The 14,390-nt window shown below is 39.2% G+C and overlaps 1 protein-coding gene across 1 annotated transcript in view; it reads right to left on the reverse strand.

Annotated features, from left to right (window-relative positions):
• Positions 1 to 557: 557 nt before the first annotated feature.
• FER1L6 (fer-1-like family member 6) overlaps positions 558 to 14,390 on the reverse strand; it is a 63,196-nt gene continuing 49,363 nt past the window's right edge. Inside the window, exons 34-40 of the mRNA XM_008946405.1 lie at positions 13,848 to 13,990; positions 13,233 to 13,321; positions 11,146 to 11,244; positions 8,546 to 8,787; positions 8,057 to 8,220; positions 5,061 to 5,161; positions 558 to 784 (exon numbers count right to left, since the gene is read on the reverse strand). Coding sequence (XP_008944653.1) covers positions 598 to 784; positions 5,061 to 5,161; positions 8,057 to 8,220; positions 8,546 to 8,787; positions 11,146 to 11,244; positions 13,233 to 13,321; positions 13,848 to 13,990 — 1,025 coding nt within the window. The 3' untranslated portion in view covers positions 558 to 597. The remainder of the gene's footprint in view (positions 785 to 5,060; positions 5,162 to 8,056; positions 8,221 to 8,545; positions 8,788 to 11,145; positions 11,245 to 13,232; positions 13,322 to 13,847; positions 13,991 to 14,390) is intronic.

Genomic DNA, 14,390 nt, shown 5'->3' on the forward strand with positions numbered 1-14,390 from the left:
AGAATTCTTTCTACCTCTGCTTCTACCTCCCCCTGTCACCAACACTTACCTCATTTGTAAGCGTGATACGTCTTTACAGAGCCAGAGCTCATCACAGGATGAATTCTGCACATGACATCAAATGAGATAATTTAACCTCAGATTTTTTTTAATCGATCTTTTATTTCAAAATAATTGTGCCATTATAGGTCACTAGAAAACAGTTCAAATAATTAATTACAAACTGAACTATACATTTATATTTCTGTATAGATTTTGCTCTTAATATTTAATCATTTGTCTGTAATAATAAATGATCAACAAATCAGTTTCTGCATAGCATTAAGGAATTTACTTTCAAGCTCAATTTTAGTGCGGAATCAAACTTCCATTGTCTCTAAAGCTGAAGCAGTATGTTAATGATAATATACATTAAGGCTGGGTCTGAATAAGAAGCCAAAGATGATGTTAAAATTTTCTAAGTGAGCTCCAGTTTCTAATAGTTATGGTTTATTTTACAAGGAATGAGATGTGCTTCAGGTTGTTTAATTCTGTATTCCTGACTTTTATTTTTAACTGAAGTGTTTGTATATGACTGGTTACAATGCGAGTCATAACCTATGCTCCTCCCACAACTATCCTTCGACTGATTGCACCTGGCAGCGTGTAGATGAAGAGCACCAGGAAGACAACGAGAATAAGCAGAATTATCCCAATAATGATGTACTTCTTGTAATTTCTCCAGATCAGGTGATACAAACACTTGAAAGGATTTACAAACCAAGAGAAGGACGTGTCTGGTCGGCTACAGAGGAAGAAAGAAAAGAGAAAAACATTCGTAAAGGCAGATTCAACTATATCCAAAGCTACCCCACTGCAAAATATATAATTGAGTATAAAGAAGGCCTTTAACTCCTGGGAACCCACTGAAGAGTTTAGAGAGAACTTCCATGAGCTTCACATACTATTGGGTGACTCTTCTTCCATCTGATGCTGAGCCAAAGAACCACACACTATTCAGAGTGAAATTTCAGTTCACACTTCATAACTACTCCAATTTAAGGCAAGAGGTTCAAAATTACAGACAAAATGATGATAAATCCTAAAGAAGAAATGCAGACATCTTGAACTTGAGTACAAATGCTTTCTAATCATTGTAAGGAATTTAGCACTGCAAAAGGAGTAATGAGCCACTACAAAAAATCTGACTTCTCAATGACAGTCATGGTGCCATAACAGTCAGAGTCAGCTCAGGTTTGACTTATGGACCAAAATGACATTTTCAGAAGAAAATTTAAAACAGGCCTCCTGAAAGCAGGAGATAAGATGAAATTCAAAATCTAGGTAGTTTGCCTGGGTACATAAAGAAGAGCAAACTTCTCATAGTGAAGAATTTCTGCACTGCACAATCCTAAATTTTTTCCAAATGTTGTCGTATGTTACATTAACCCCCATAACCAGGAATTTCTTCACACTGTACAGCAAAGCTGGCTGCATACAGAGAGGAAAACAGTGTTTTCCTTAGGAAAAATGTTGGAGCAGTCTTTCCTCTGGCATGTCACCCAACTTACGAGGTCACTATGCCTCTAACATCAATATAGCCCTAGCCCTGCAACAAGATGAGGCAACATCTGTTAGCTTTGTATGGTGGGATGAGCATGGTGGTGTGGAAAAGCATTGACAACTGCAAAACTGGGTGCAGGCTGTCTTTCTTGTCCAATACCACTGCAATTGTGCAGATAGTGCAGCAGTAAGTAGATTCAAATTAAGACTGAAGGTCACAAAAAGCAATGGCCATGTCTCACTCCAGAAAGCTGTTTAAAGAATTTAAGCAATGTCTTAGTCATCTGGAGAATTCAGCATTCAGCATGTGGAAGCGAATGCTAATGTGACAGAAAGTCTGTAAATCTAAGAGGCCAGCTGAATATCTTTTAATTAAAGACTGGTTTATACGGAGGTGGAAATGACTCAGAAAGAAATAAAAAAAATAAGCCCTTCAGGTTAAAACAAATTATTAAAAAAATGGATATTCTATAGAGTAAAACCTTCAGAATCACAGGCTTGAGTAACAAAACCATCAGTCTGCGTGTTCCAGCTGCTTAGGGGCTTTCAATAACCTGTAAAGACAGGGGGAGGGAAGCCAGACTGTTGCTCATTTGATTTGTTTTCTTTGCAATGTAGGCAATAGAATTCAGTACAAGTTATAGCAGCATATTTGTTATAATAAAGTGCATCCAGAAAAGCATCCTGCCTTGACCAGCAGAGCTGAAGAGATGGATAAACTAATGGTGCTTTGGCCAGCAGGAAATGACACTCAACTGCACTCATTTGAGTGTTTCTCTTTAGATCACAGACATTTAATCTTTGCCCACCTTTGACTGGTACATTAAAAAGTCTGCTACTGTCTAGTAGCTCCTAGAAGATAATTTTGATTTTGAAATTATTTTGCTTCTCAGTTTAAAAACTTGGTTATGCCAAACAATCTGAATATTTCTCTGCTTCTCTGTGTGAGCCTACATGATTAGCAAAGAAAAGGTGAACCTGTACAGTACTGTTGTAGAGATACGGAGGTCCTGACACAAAGCTCCTTGGGAACGACTTCTTCCTGAAGAGGACTCATTTGAAGTGCAGAAACAGTTATCTGTTATCTCTCAGCTGATTTTGACTACTCTGCTTCTATGAACCACATATTCCATCACTTGAAGGCACTGAGCTGATAAACCTTTAGCACTAGCTTTATGGAATGGAAACATGCAATGTCTTCAGGCATTTGTTGATTTTCTTTCCAGTGAGTGTCTAGCTAATATAGTATTTACTATCCTCATATTGATACTGCTTTAGTAACCTTAGTATTTATTTTGCCTAATTTTAAAACTGAAGTGCTCAGCCTGGTCAGTTGTGGGCTGTCTGCATGTAGAGATGAAAGACCTTCTAGAGGATAATTTATCTCTTTCCTCAGTTTCCATTTTAACATATGTGTATTAGGTAAATGGGATGACTCTCCGACCTGTACAGGGGCAGCTACAAAAGGAGCCTGAAAGGCTTGCTTCTGAGATGGGTAATGTCAAGTAAGATTAGCCCCACCTTAATTTTAATTCAATTGAGGCATATCTCTCTATTAAGAGTAGAGCTGGGTTGAGCCATGTGTTGCCTGTATATTTCATCATAAAAATCTAGATGTAGAGCCTCTCTGATTACCTAGTGTGAGATCTGGAAGAAGACTTTGGCCTTGTAGCTTCTGGATCAAAACACCTCCAGGCTGGCTGTGCAGAAGAGAAGGGTCCACCAGGCTAGTGACAACCTTTTGGCCCTACAGCACATTTCTGGAAAAAAAAAAGGCCCTTGAGGTGAAAAATGAAGGAGCCCTGGAGCCTCAGGCTGCCTGAGGTGGACGAGCTGGGCCTATAAAAATGAGAGGAAAATGAAATGGTGCCTTTGCACATCCTGGTGGCGGGATGTATACACCCTTCTGGATATATAATCCTTCTATTACACACTACACTCCCTCTTAAAACTGCTGAGGCTGACTGCTCCTCACCACATATATTTCAGAGCTATCCCAGTCCTCTCTTCTCTGCAAGACAGTTCTTTAGTTTCCATTATTTGGAATCTTTTGAATCTTTTTACATCTGTCAGGCATAGCTACCTCATCCTGCCTTGGGGTAAATATGTTAGGTGAAATGATTGATTAAAGTCTTTCCAAAGCTAGTTTTCACCAATTCTTTGATATCTCTAATTTTCAGGCTAAATTTGTACCCATTGTGAGGGTACTGGTAATTCCACCTGTATGCTGTTTTTCACTTTTTCGTGTTTATCTTGAGGTATGTATCAAACCAACAAAATGAAACAGAATGTGCAATGATTGACATTATGACTAGTCATTGATTTTTAGAAGCTTTGGTAGCAGGAAATATAACAGTAATTTCTCTCTCTCTCTCTCTTGCTCTTTTTTTTTTTTTTTTTTAATGTAGCTCATTACTTTAGTAGAACAAGGTACTTGAACCAAAATAGATTACAAGTACATTTTTTCTGAGTGCAAATATCTCAGCTGGCAGTATTTTTTTAATGTGACAAATACGGAAAGATAAAATGTTCCTTCTAGATCATCTGCTTTTGTTAAACCACTTAAAACATCATTAAAAAGTTTTATGTTGAAATATAAGTATCTTCATTCTTTGATTATGAAGTACAAAAAAAAATAGATTTGTTGAAGTCATATCATTCCTGTATGACCTGATTTTCATATTTCACGTACCTTTATCTGCAAGTAATTGATTTATGAAAAAATAACTAGATATATGCAGGGGTCAGTTTTCCACTGATATGGAGCAACTAAGACACCTTTAAATGTGTGCAGATAATTCTTAAAATCATAGAGTCACAGAATCATTTAGGTTAGAAAAGACTCTTAAGATCATTGAGTCCAACCATTAACCCGAATGTCAAGTCCACCACTAAATAATGTCCCTAAAGCTCCACATCTGCAAGTCTTCCAAATACCTCCAGGGATAGTGACTCTACCACTTTCCTGGGCAGCCTGTTCCAATGATTGAGAACCCTTTCAGTGAAGAAATTTTTCCTAATATCCAAAATTCTTGTTTCCTAATAATAAGACTCTGTCTCCTAACACTCACATTAAAAAAAAAAAGGCTATAGAAAATATTTCATACAGTCATTTTAAAGAACTTAAGCATTAACGACTGATAGTTATGCTCATAAATATAATAAATATAAACCATCTGATCATTACAGATGACCAAAGCGAGGTGTTAGGTGCACGCATAAGTTATAACAATTTAAAAGGTTATCATGTGCCAGGTCAGCTATGGAACAAGCTCACATGTGAACTCTAGCTGAGGACAAATGTGCAGCAATGCAATTTATTTGGGCTTCCAGAGGAAGGCATTGTAGGTGTTGCTAGCTACGAGTGCCGGTAGCCAGGCAATGCACAAGCTGGACAAATGCTCCATGTTACATCAGCAAAGAGGAGAAAAGGCTGGAGAGGAGCAAGGAGACCTGCTCTTCCCCACCTCTTGCTGAACATCTGTCCCAGCTTGTTTAATGAAGGTGCTCCTACTCACTTGGGTTTTTCCAGTGGTTCAGGCTCCTTTCGAGCTTTGCCTACTGGATTCTTCTCAGCTTCTTCTTCTGTGACTAAGTGAAACTCAGCTTCCACCTTCCCCTGGATCAGAGATATTATATGTAAGCTTCCAATGCCAAGTTATTATCATTAAATCAGAGCAAGACTCAGCTTGCAGAGAAATTACAAAACCAGCTGAGTGTGAAGAAAACTGATTAAAGAAAATAAGACAAAGGTTTTGCAGATAAAGAGAAAGTACAAAGGAAAACCCAGACACCAAATTCCTGATTTATGCTCAAGGACTATGAGGAAAGAAAGGTAGAATGTTTTCTTAATAAATATATTTTCTGCTTCCTAAATTATAACCTAATGCATCTGAAAAGACTTGTCATATATCTCTCTCACATCCTGGCAAAGCTGAATGGCCAAGCTGGAAGCTGCATTGCTGATGTGGACAAGGTGTAGTCCACCAATGGGAGGAAATTCAGCCAGTTGCAAGTGCTGGAGCAGCTGAGTTTTGGGGTCCCAGCTCACAAAAGGAAGATGGCTGGAAATGACACTTGTGTGCAGAAAATACCATGCAGTCCTAGAGCTCTATTCAGGCGAAAAGAATAGTGATCTGGCAGGCAGATTCAGAGCAACTTTTCTTGATGGATGGCCAGTTGATATCCAGAGCTGTGATAAAAGGACAGCTTTGTTCAGCAGTAACTGACTGAAAATTTCTAGAACTAAGAAAAGTCATGATGGAGTGTAACTGCTTGTTTACTGATTGTTTTCATTGTGACAAGTTATTAGAGCTTATTTAGTGACAAATAAAAAATTAGCACTTACAAAAGATCATGTCTGCTACTTCTTGGAAGTAGAAATATATAACCTGAGTTATTTAGACTCCTAGTATCAACTGTAACTTCTGCTATGGAACTTAGAGCTTCCTAAGTATGAGTTAAATATTTGTTTTTCCCTTGCACTCACAGCAACAAATTGATATTTCTCTTTGTGTTAGGTCACAGAGATGCTCTTTCTTTTTCATGTTCAGCCAGGTACATTCTGCAGTACTATCTCCACTATAGATTTAATTAGGCCAAAGGAAAATTTAAAATAAAAGCAGAGATTTAAATATTCCAGCAACAATTAAGAGTACATAAATCAAATCAGCTTCATAAAATCTGTGATGGATGAAAAACAGACAAATGGCTTTTCATGTATGTGTTATTTTCCAACCCTGTATCTTTGAGGACATCAAAACTTAAAGTGTTACCCTATGGCCAGTGGCTGGGATTTAGCACAGAACTGAGCTGAAAGAAGGATGCAGATAAAAGGGATCAGTGTGGAAGACAAGGGAATCAAGGAATGAAAGTGGTCTGGGAGGAAAAGAATCAATTGTACTAGAGTTGAGAAAATGGAGGAAAAGCAGGGATTTGGAAGTGAAGCCCATTCACAAATCCATGGAAAGTACATAGCAACCTTCAATCTGAAGAAGGCAATGAACTTGAAGATGGCATTTTTTATTAAAACATTCTTTCTGGAATGGACAGAAATATGAAAGATGGGTGAGGTTTAGCAAAACATTTGGAGAATCAGTGAAAGTCTTGAGAAGGAGGGAGATGCCCTGAAAACAGGGCCAAAGCAGGTGAATTTGTAGAGGGCTATACTACTACAGAACTACTACAAACAATACTACAGGAAGGTAGTTTGTAGCTCTTGATCTGTGTCCTCACAGGGATCTGGATGCACCTAAAATGACCCCAACCACAGCAGTCTCAGAACTGGGCTGCAGGTATGGCCAGGTTTGGGTCCAAGCTCCCACAGTGCTCTGTGGCCATGAGAGCACATCAGCTTGGGTTTTTCTTCAGTAGCTCACACAGCTCTGCTTCATGCTTTGTTTCATGTAGACATGCCAGAAAGAGGACATGCAGAGTTAATTTGGGATGTACTTCATGCCTGGGTACACCCACTCCACCTGCGAAACAGAGGATCAGAGCTGTCTTTCATTTACACTGAGGATCCCTACACTGCTGTAACAGCACAAAGGAGACTTAAAGACTCCTAAAGGAAAAATGGAGGCGTGTTAAACACTGAGAATTTCAGCGTAGCTCCATATTATACACAGAAAACATTACAACACCGTGAAGGGAAGCTGCAGCAGCAAACTCTGAGATAAATGGCTAGGCACATCCTGAGTGAGATTTACACTCTGCTGCAAGCCTTATGCTAGAGGCTTTGAGCAAGTGAAAGTTTTTGTGGATGTATTTATATTCTTCCTGGGGTTCTACTAACATAATAAGTCTTGTAGAGTTTTGAGGAAGCTGTCATAGCCCTTTGCATTCCAACTACCAGGTCCAAGTAAACAGTCAAGGTGAGTTAAGTCATTGACACTGAAGCATCATTTCCAGAAAGCAACAGTCTCCAATTAACAGGGTCCTGAAAGGCCACCCTGCCACACAAAGAAGAGATTTCCCATCTTGACAGAAAAGCAACTCTATCATTTTAAAGGAAGTGTTCTATAAAATTATGCAACTAACAAACAAATGCTTAGAAATTTTGATTTTTTTCCTGAATAAATAAATGTTGGCTTACTGAGAACAAGAAGAGGGGACTGTGCTCTTTCTACCTGAGATGTGTCACCTGCAAGGAGAATAATGGTAGACTCCAAAATCAGTTCCTTAGCCCTAGCTGAAGTGAGAAATAAATAGTACAGAAACAATAAGCAGATGAGATTCCTCCCAGGATTTCCTCAGCTGACATCAAGTTGGCTGGAAACACCCGATTTTCAACTCTACCCATCCATTGTGCTGGGAGGTGAACAATGGAAAAAAGCAAAGAAAAAATACAGTGTCCTGATTCTGAACCAAATCACTGGGGAACTATAGAAGTCCTATAGATTGCAAGTGGTGTTAGTTCTTCAGATGTCATATCCCAAATTAGTATCTGTCTCAGGAACTCTGCAGAGTATATCAGTCCCAGAGAAAAGCTGTTCAAGTGTAGTGAGCTGCCTACCGTGAGCTCCCCAGCCTTGATGAAAGGCCACCAGCCTCTGATACGCTTCTGCTGAAATATGGAGATCTTGTTTTCTTCACTTGCTCCCACAACTATGCCTAGGTCACAGCTCTTGGCTGTCTTTGCTGCTCGAGGGAACCCATTCAAGTTCAATTCAAGGGTGCCTGGAGGGAGAAGTAATGTGATAACACTCAGAGATGAGACAGACATGATGGCATTCAAACAGCAGCTTCCAGATGAGCTATATGGCACAATGAAGCAGCTTGAGCCAAAGTTCAGAGCTGATGATCTCTCTGTATTGTCAGTAATTCATCCAGATTGCCCTGGCATCTGAATTCCTAATTATTCCCTCTTCAAGAAATGTGTAAGTTCACAACAGAGAAAGACAAGCAAGAGTTGGGTCTCAGACAGCACTTTGCACATACGTCTAAAAAATACAGGTCTGCTGACACCTTGGGTGAAATTCAGGCAGATCCATTGCATACTTACCTAAGAAATCATCTGAAGAGAGTCTTTCAAAGTCCCACACCTGGAGCACCAGCTCAGCAGGTATTTTGCGCTCTGTCTTTTCCAAGGAAAATATGTTTTCTCTTTTACTAACCACCATTTGTTTCTCTGCTGGGAGATAGTGAAACGGGAACACAAAGCGCCAGTTGAAGTTGCCCTCTCCTGTCAAGGAGTTGTAATGAACATCTGTCTCCTGCTTGTCCTCTTCCAGGCCCTTTATCCACCTATGGCAAGCACATAGGGGAGAGTACAGCTGTCACCAGAGGAGCTGGAATTGTTGTTGCCATTATTTGGTTTCAGGCAGGCATGATCATTTACTAATTCCTACACAATCAGTAAGATGCAACACACTGTCCAGCACTGTGACATGCAACAACAGCCCTGGCTCAGGGATGTCAGCCACCTCCCAGCTGTGGCACAAGCTGCAGCAAAGGCCAGTGATGATCAAAAGCTGAGAGTGAGAACATGATTTTTATTTCAATCAGACCCCAAAATACCAGCTGGCCATTTGTTACTGGCCAAGACATCTGTCTTCTTTGGGACAGGCAAAGACAACATCAATCATTTATCTGCTACTAATCACCCTGCATTCGTGCTGTGCCACACTAATAAACTCTGTGTCAATGTCCAAAAATTATTTCAGTGCTCGGTATTAGAGTCTGAAGTGTTTGCAATTGCTGTTTGGGAACATAAACATAGCATAAGTATGGCTGGAGAAGTCTTCCTCTTTTCTTGTGATTTCTTAGTTTATGCTACAGTGTGCACCTCATCTGATGTGAGATGCTATGGTAGAAAAGGACAACACTTTCCTAAATATATTCTTCTCTTCTGAAGAGCTACACTGAGGTAATGATCTGGCTAAGTATGTTTTAGTTCTGAAGATGATTTATCACAGCTTGAGTAAAGATAAGCAATTTTGTGATGCATCCAAAGAGTGGCCTTCCCTTTCAAGCCCCATTATTTCAGAAAGGAATTGGGAAAACCAGTAATGATCCTAAGCACCGCACTGTCCCCAGTGCAAATCCACGCCTGGTGACAGATTCGGCGTCAAATGCACTCTCTGAACATTACAAGATATGTGTCTTCATCATTAAGGCACAGAAGCAAAAAGTTATCCACTACTGGCTTTCCCCATCAGAGTTACACAGCTCAGCACAAAGGCTGCCTCCCTAGTTATTTCCCCAGTCTTGCTTTCTCAGAGCTACTCTGCTACTGCTCTGAACACATTAGCTAGTGCTAAATTGGATATATCTGTGTGAACATCGGTGATTTGGGAGTAGCTCCTCTCAGGGAACTGCAAGGGAAGGTTTGCTCAGCCAGTGTGTGTGCAATAACCACACCTGCAGCAGCCTGGGGGGCCTGTGGCTGTACTGGCATGTGCTTCACCTGGGCTAACATAACCTGCTCCAAAGGAGTCGTACCACTCCTGGTGCCCCACACAGCTTGGTCAGAGCTAATGCAAGTTTCCATGATAAAATGCATGTAGATATACCCTACACCGGAGTAAGACTTAATACCAGACTGCTCCGTGCTTTCTTTGGATTTCTTAGTATGTTCACGTGATTTTCAGAACCTGCAAAGTGGAAAACATCCTCCCTTCCCTGCTCCATCAGTCCCAATGCTCCCTCCTCTGCATTTGGTCATTGGCTGACCTTTTAGTGAAATTCTTTTTCCATATGCCTAGCACTCCACAAATTCAGATTTTTCAAGGACTCCACAATGATACAATTCATATTGGCATACCGAGCTCACTCTCTAGTAGTGGAAACACAGCAAGAATTCCAAGACCAGTTTCACATCTGAGAGATCTAATGCTTCCTACTGCCACTTATACCATAATTTCTGTCCACCCTTTTCTAGTATCTGCATTCAAATCCTGCTTAGAAGTAGAAAGTGCAAAGCAGTACTCCAAAACAGGCAAGTAATTTTAAGAAGTAGCCTGCTACAGTCTCAGCAAAGAACTGGTTTGAGTGTCAAGGTCCCCTTTTGCACTCTCTCTTTTCACTTTATTTATGTCATATGTTTAATGATTACCCCAGTAACGTCTGTGAAGCTGTGACAGGCATTTTGTCTGCAGCAGGAAGGAGATGGAGAGCAGAAAGTGCCCATGTGATGTTCTCCCTGGCATGGCTATGGTCAGTCACCCACACATACTCCCCCCATGGGGTTAGAAAATGTTTCCAGCAGAAATAGCCTGGCAAACATCTACTTTCTTGTTTCTAATGTAGCCATAATTCCCTTTTCTCTATTATGCCAAACTTCTCTGCATCGGTGTAAGCTCTTACGGTTGAAGTTCTGTAAGCACTTGATCTCCCTTTGCTAAACTGTGGGCTTGGTTTGCTTCTTGTGCCATCTCTGCCTGAGCAGGAAGTAACTATATAATTTTAATTACTTGATTTTAAAAAAGGTTAAAAAAAAAAAAAATAGTATCCAATATAGATAAGTAATCTGGGGAGGCTTTTAGAGCAAAGTACCAAAATCACAGAAATAGTTTATTGGATATTCTTACAACATACTTTTTTGGTCTGATTTTTGAATGAAACGTTACATGTTCTTTTGAAGACAAGTCTTGAAGAACTTACCCTTTTACATAGATGTCACTTGATTTTTGCCCTGTAAAGATATTTTCATCTTCTAGGATCACATCCTCTGTATTCCATATTATTACCCTCAGTTCATAACTGAAAAAAAAGAAGAAAGTAGGTCCGTGTACACTCAAGCTCTGGTCAGACACTAATGTAAACCTCTATCAAATCATTCTTTTATAAACTGAGAAGTGTTGTATTTGTGCAAAACTCTTAAAATAGCATCAGCCTCAGGCCTCTTCTGTTTACAAAAGTCTAGTGATAGAGTGGGGATGGTGGCTTCTCTCAGTTCTTGGAGTATGCCAGATGACAGTGGGGGTCACTGCTGCCTTCAGAGGGATGGAAAATTCCTTGCTTTTTATGTGCTTGTTGTTTTTCAATTCTTTTCACAAAAATGCTGTAGTGAAACAAGGTAAAGTTGATCTGAACAACACCATCAGAACAGCCTCAAAAGCACTGAACAGCTTGCTAAGAAAAACCACACCTCCCTGGGAGACACTTTTCAGAAGAAATGTCTAAAAACATTGTATATAGTGCAATTCAGTGCATTAAAAGGGAAGAGAAGTACTGTTTAGAGACACTTTCATTTAAACAAGTGCCGCCATCTTAAGAAGCAAGAGCAAAAGGAATTAAAGTTTTCCCATCCTTTCCACTCCCTATATTCAGACAGTTATGGTGGCCACCCAAAGCTCTAGAAGTTTGAAATTAAATATAGATGAAGCAGGTGACATAAAAAGATTGATACTCAAAAATTTAGGTATGCCTTGAGTCATTGTATGGACTCAAAATAAAAACCCGCAAAACTTACGTTTGAGAACACCAACATATGTGTTTTCATGCAAATAGCCTCAATCTCAGGTGTGAAACAATTTGCCCCAGAAGTTACCACGTGCCCTTGGTCATGGAGCTTTTAAGATGTTGGCCATGGATACTAAGCCTCTGCACTAGCCAAAGAAATTGTAATCTGCAATGCTTCATTAGAGTCTTGTTTAGTTGAAGATCATCAAAAGAAATATTTCCACAAAGTGTTTGAAGTCTTATGGAGGTTGGAGCCTGTTTTGCTGTAGCAAATATGCATTTCTCAGCAAAATGTGTAACTTGCTTTTGCATGCTTAGTTTCTTTCTCATAATTAATAGTTTGACAACATTTACCCCTGCATTTGCAGACTACAAAAATGACAGCAACAATATGGGTTTGTGGTATTAGCTTTAAAACTTTCTGATGGGAAAATTCTTACTGTTAATGAGTTTTACAGAGAGTCATGGTCTGAAGAAAGTAATTGTTACATAGACTTATTTTTGTCAAATCTTGGCTGTTGTGAAATGAAAGGAAAAGAAACGAATTTATATTATGTTGTTTCTTGTTCAAACAAATAATACAGGAATAGTACTTGATGCTGTTTCAGATGTAAAATTCTCAGGAAGGGCGTTGCTAAAATAAAGCTGATACAGGATGGGCTGAGAATTCTGTTGTTCATTTTTGTGTTTCACTTACAAACTATCAATTAGCTTAAAGAACTATGTGTACTGTGGCATATAAAGCAGCATGAGTACCTGTAAAATTTGAGAGAAGTTTATTCTAGAAGTGTCTCTTCTACCTGTTGCTGTTGTATGTATTTATCTTATCTTTGAATGAAGTGTTGGAAATCGAACAGATGTAATACTATTCCATCAGATTAAAGATCTCAACCAGGGTCAAGTAAGTTATCTTGCTGAAAGAGGTGGTGAAACCAGAATGACTTCTTTCAGCTCAACTAGTGGATTATAACATCAGGATTATTAAGGGACTCTTGCCTAGAGCCACCTGCATTCTCTCTATGAAAAAGGGGTATCTTTCTAAAAGAGGTGTGTGATAGCACTTGAGGAAAAAATCACCAACAGTTCCTTCAGTTGTTGAATGGAGGAGACCAAACTAGATGCTCTTGTTTGACTTCGAGTCTTGTGAACCTCAGAAAACTTTTCTCAGGATCACAGAAGTTTGTTGTGATAGTTCTTTTTATGGTTCATTCCAGACACTTAAGAAAGACTCAGTCTTTGAAGATTTAAGCCACTGTGCTGGGAGTAAAGCATAGAGTATTTATTACCCTTTGGGTTTTCTTGGTGAAATGTCCACTGGGGGTCCTGGCAGAGGCATATCTTTAGGAAACATGTCGACCCACATCTGTACACGACCCTTGAAAACAAAGAGATAAACATCTCTGCAGCCTTAGAGAGACTTTTAAAGGCTTTAAATGTAGTTCTGATGTCCAAAACCACCACTTCTTCTATAAGCACCAACCAGCTCACTATCCTGTAACCATGATTTCATCTGTAATATTACTGTACAATGTAGTTTTTTCATACTTGTATTCTACCAGTCTCTCAGGAATTCAGTGAAGTTGGAATTGAGCTCAAACATTGCCAACTTCAGGGTAAAATCCATATAAAAATAGTACATGATGAAAGGAAAGAAAGAACCAAAATCTAAATACAAGCAGAGTTTGTGTTAACTTAATCAACTAAAGCATTTTAAAAGAATGAAAATAATGCAGTTACACATTGTGTGACTACTGTGTATTTAGGTAAGTGCCTGTATACATACATGCATGACAATTTCCAATTGATACTGGAAAGTCTCATGTATGTACAGTCTCGTGTGCTACAACATAATCTGTAATTTTGCAGATATTTTTGCATAATCTCTGTAATTTTGCAGATACCTGTTCCATGCCTGGTTTATCCTTATGGTAGAGAGGCCGAGTCTCAATGTGCTCTGGGACCAGTTTGCATCCAGCTCCAGGGATTTCTTCCCAAGCACGTAAAACCTTTAAGGAGAGATGCTCATATGATTCAACTGGCTCCTCTATAGAAAAGAGTAAAACAAAAAGAACAAAGACAGCTGAATTATAATGTTGAACTCTTTGATAATATGTTCCATTAATTATTAAAGATGATCATTAAAAGTTTGCTTGAGTTAAAAGGAAGGTTTTATGTATCGCAGTTAAATAAAGAAGGGTCTTGAAATGCATTTAACTCATGTAAATAAGGGTACCCACCAGGTAACTGGAAGATTAACACTTAGGCAACAGTTTTATCTGTAAAACACAGTGAATCATTTGACTATTACAGCAGCAGCTTCTAACAGTGAGATGGAAGAAATCTGTGAACACTTTTAGAGAAAACTGCAAATGCGAGGCTTTTTTACAGCTCAGGAAAGACAAGGAGACTTGGATTTTGACAGAGCGGACAGTAAACAGGCACTA

The sequence above is a fragment of the Merops nubicus genome, unplaced genomic scaffold (genome assembly GCF_000691845.1).
Source record: "Merops nubicus isolate BGI_N331 unplaced genomic scaffold, ASM69184v1 scaffold6128, whole genome shotgun sequence".
In the NCBI taxonomy this organism is placed as follows: Eukaryota; Metazoa; Chordata; class Aves; order Coraciiformes; family Meropidae; genus Merops; species Merops nubicus.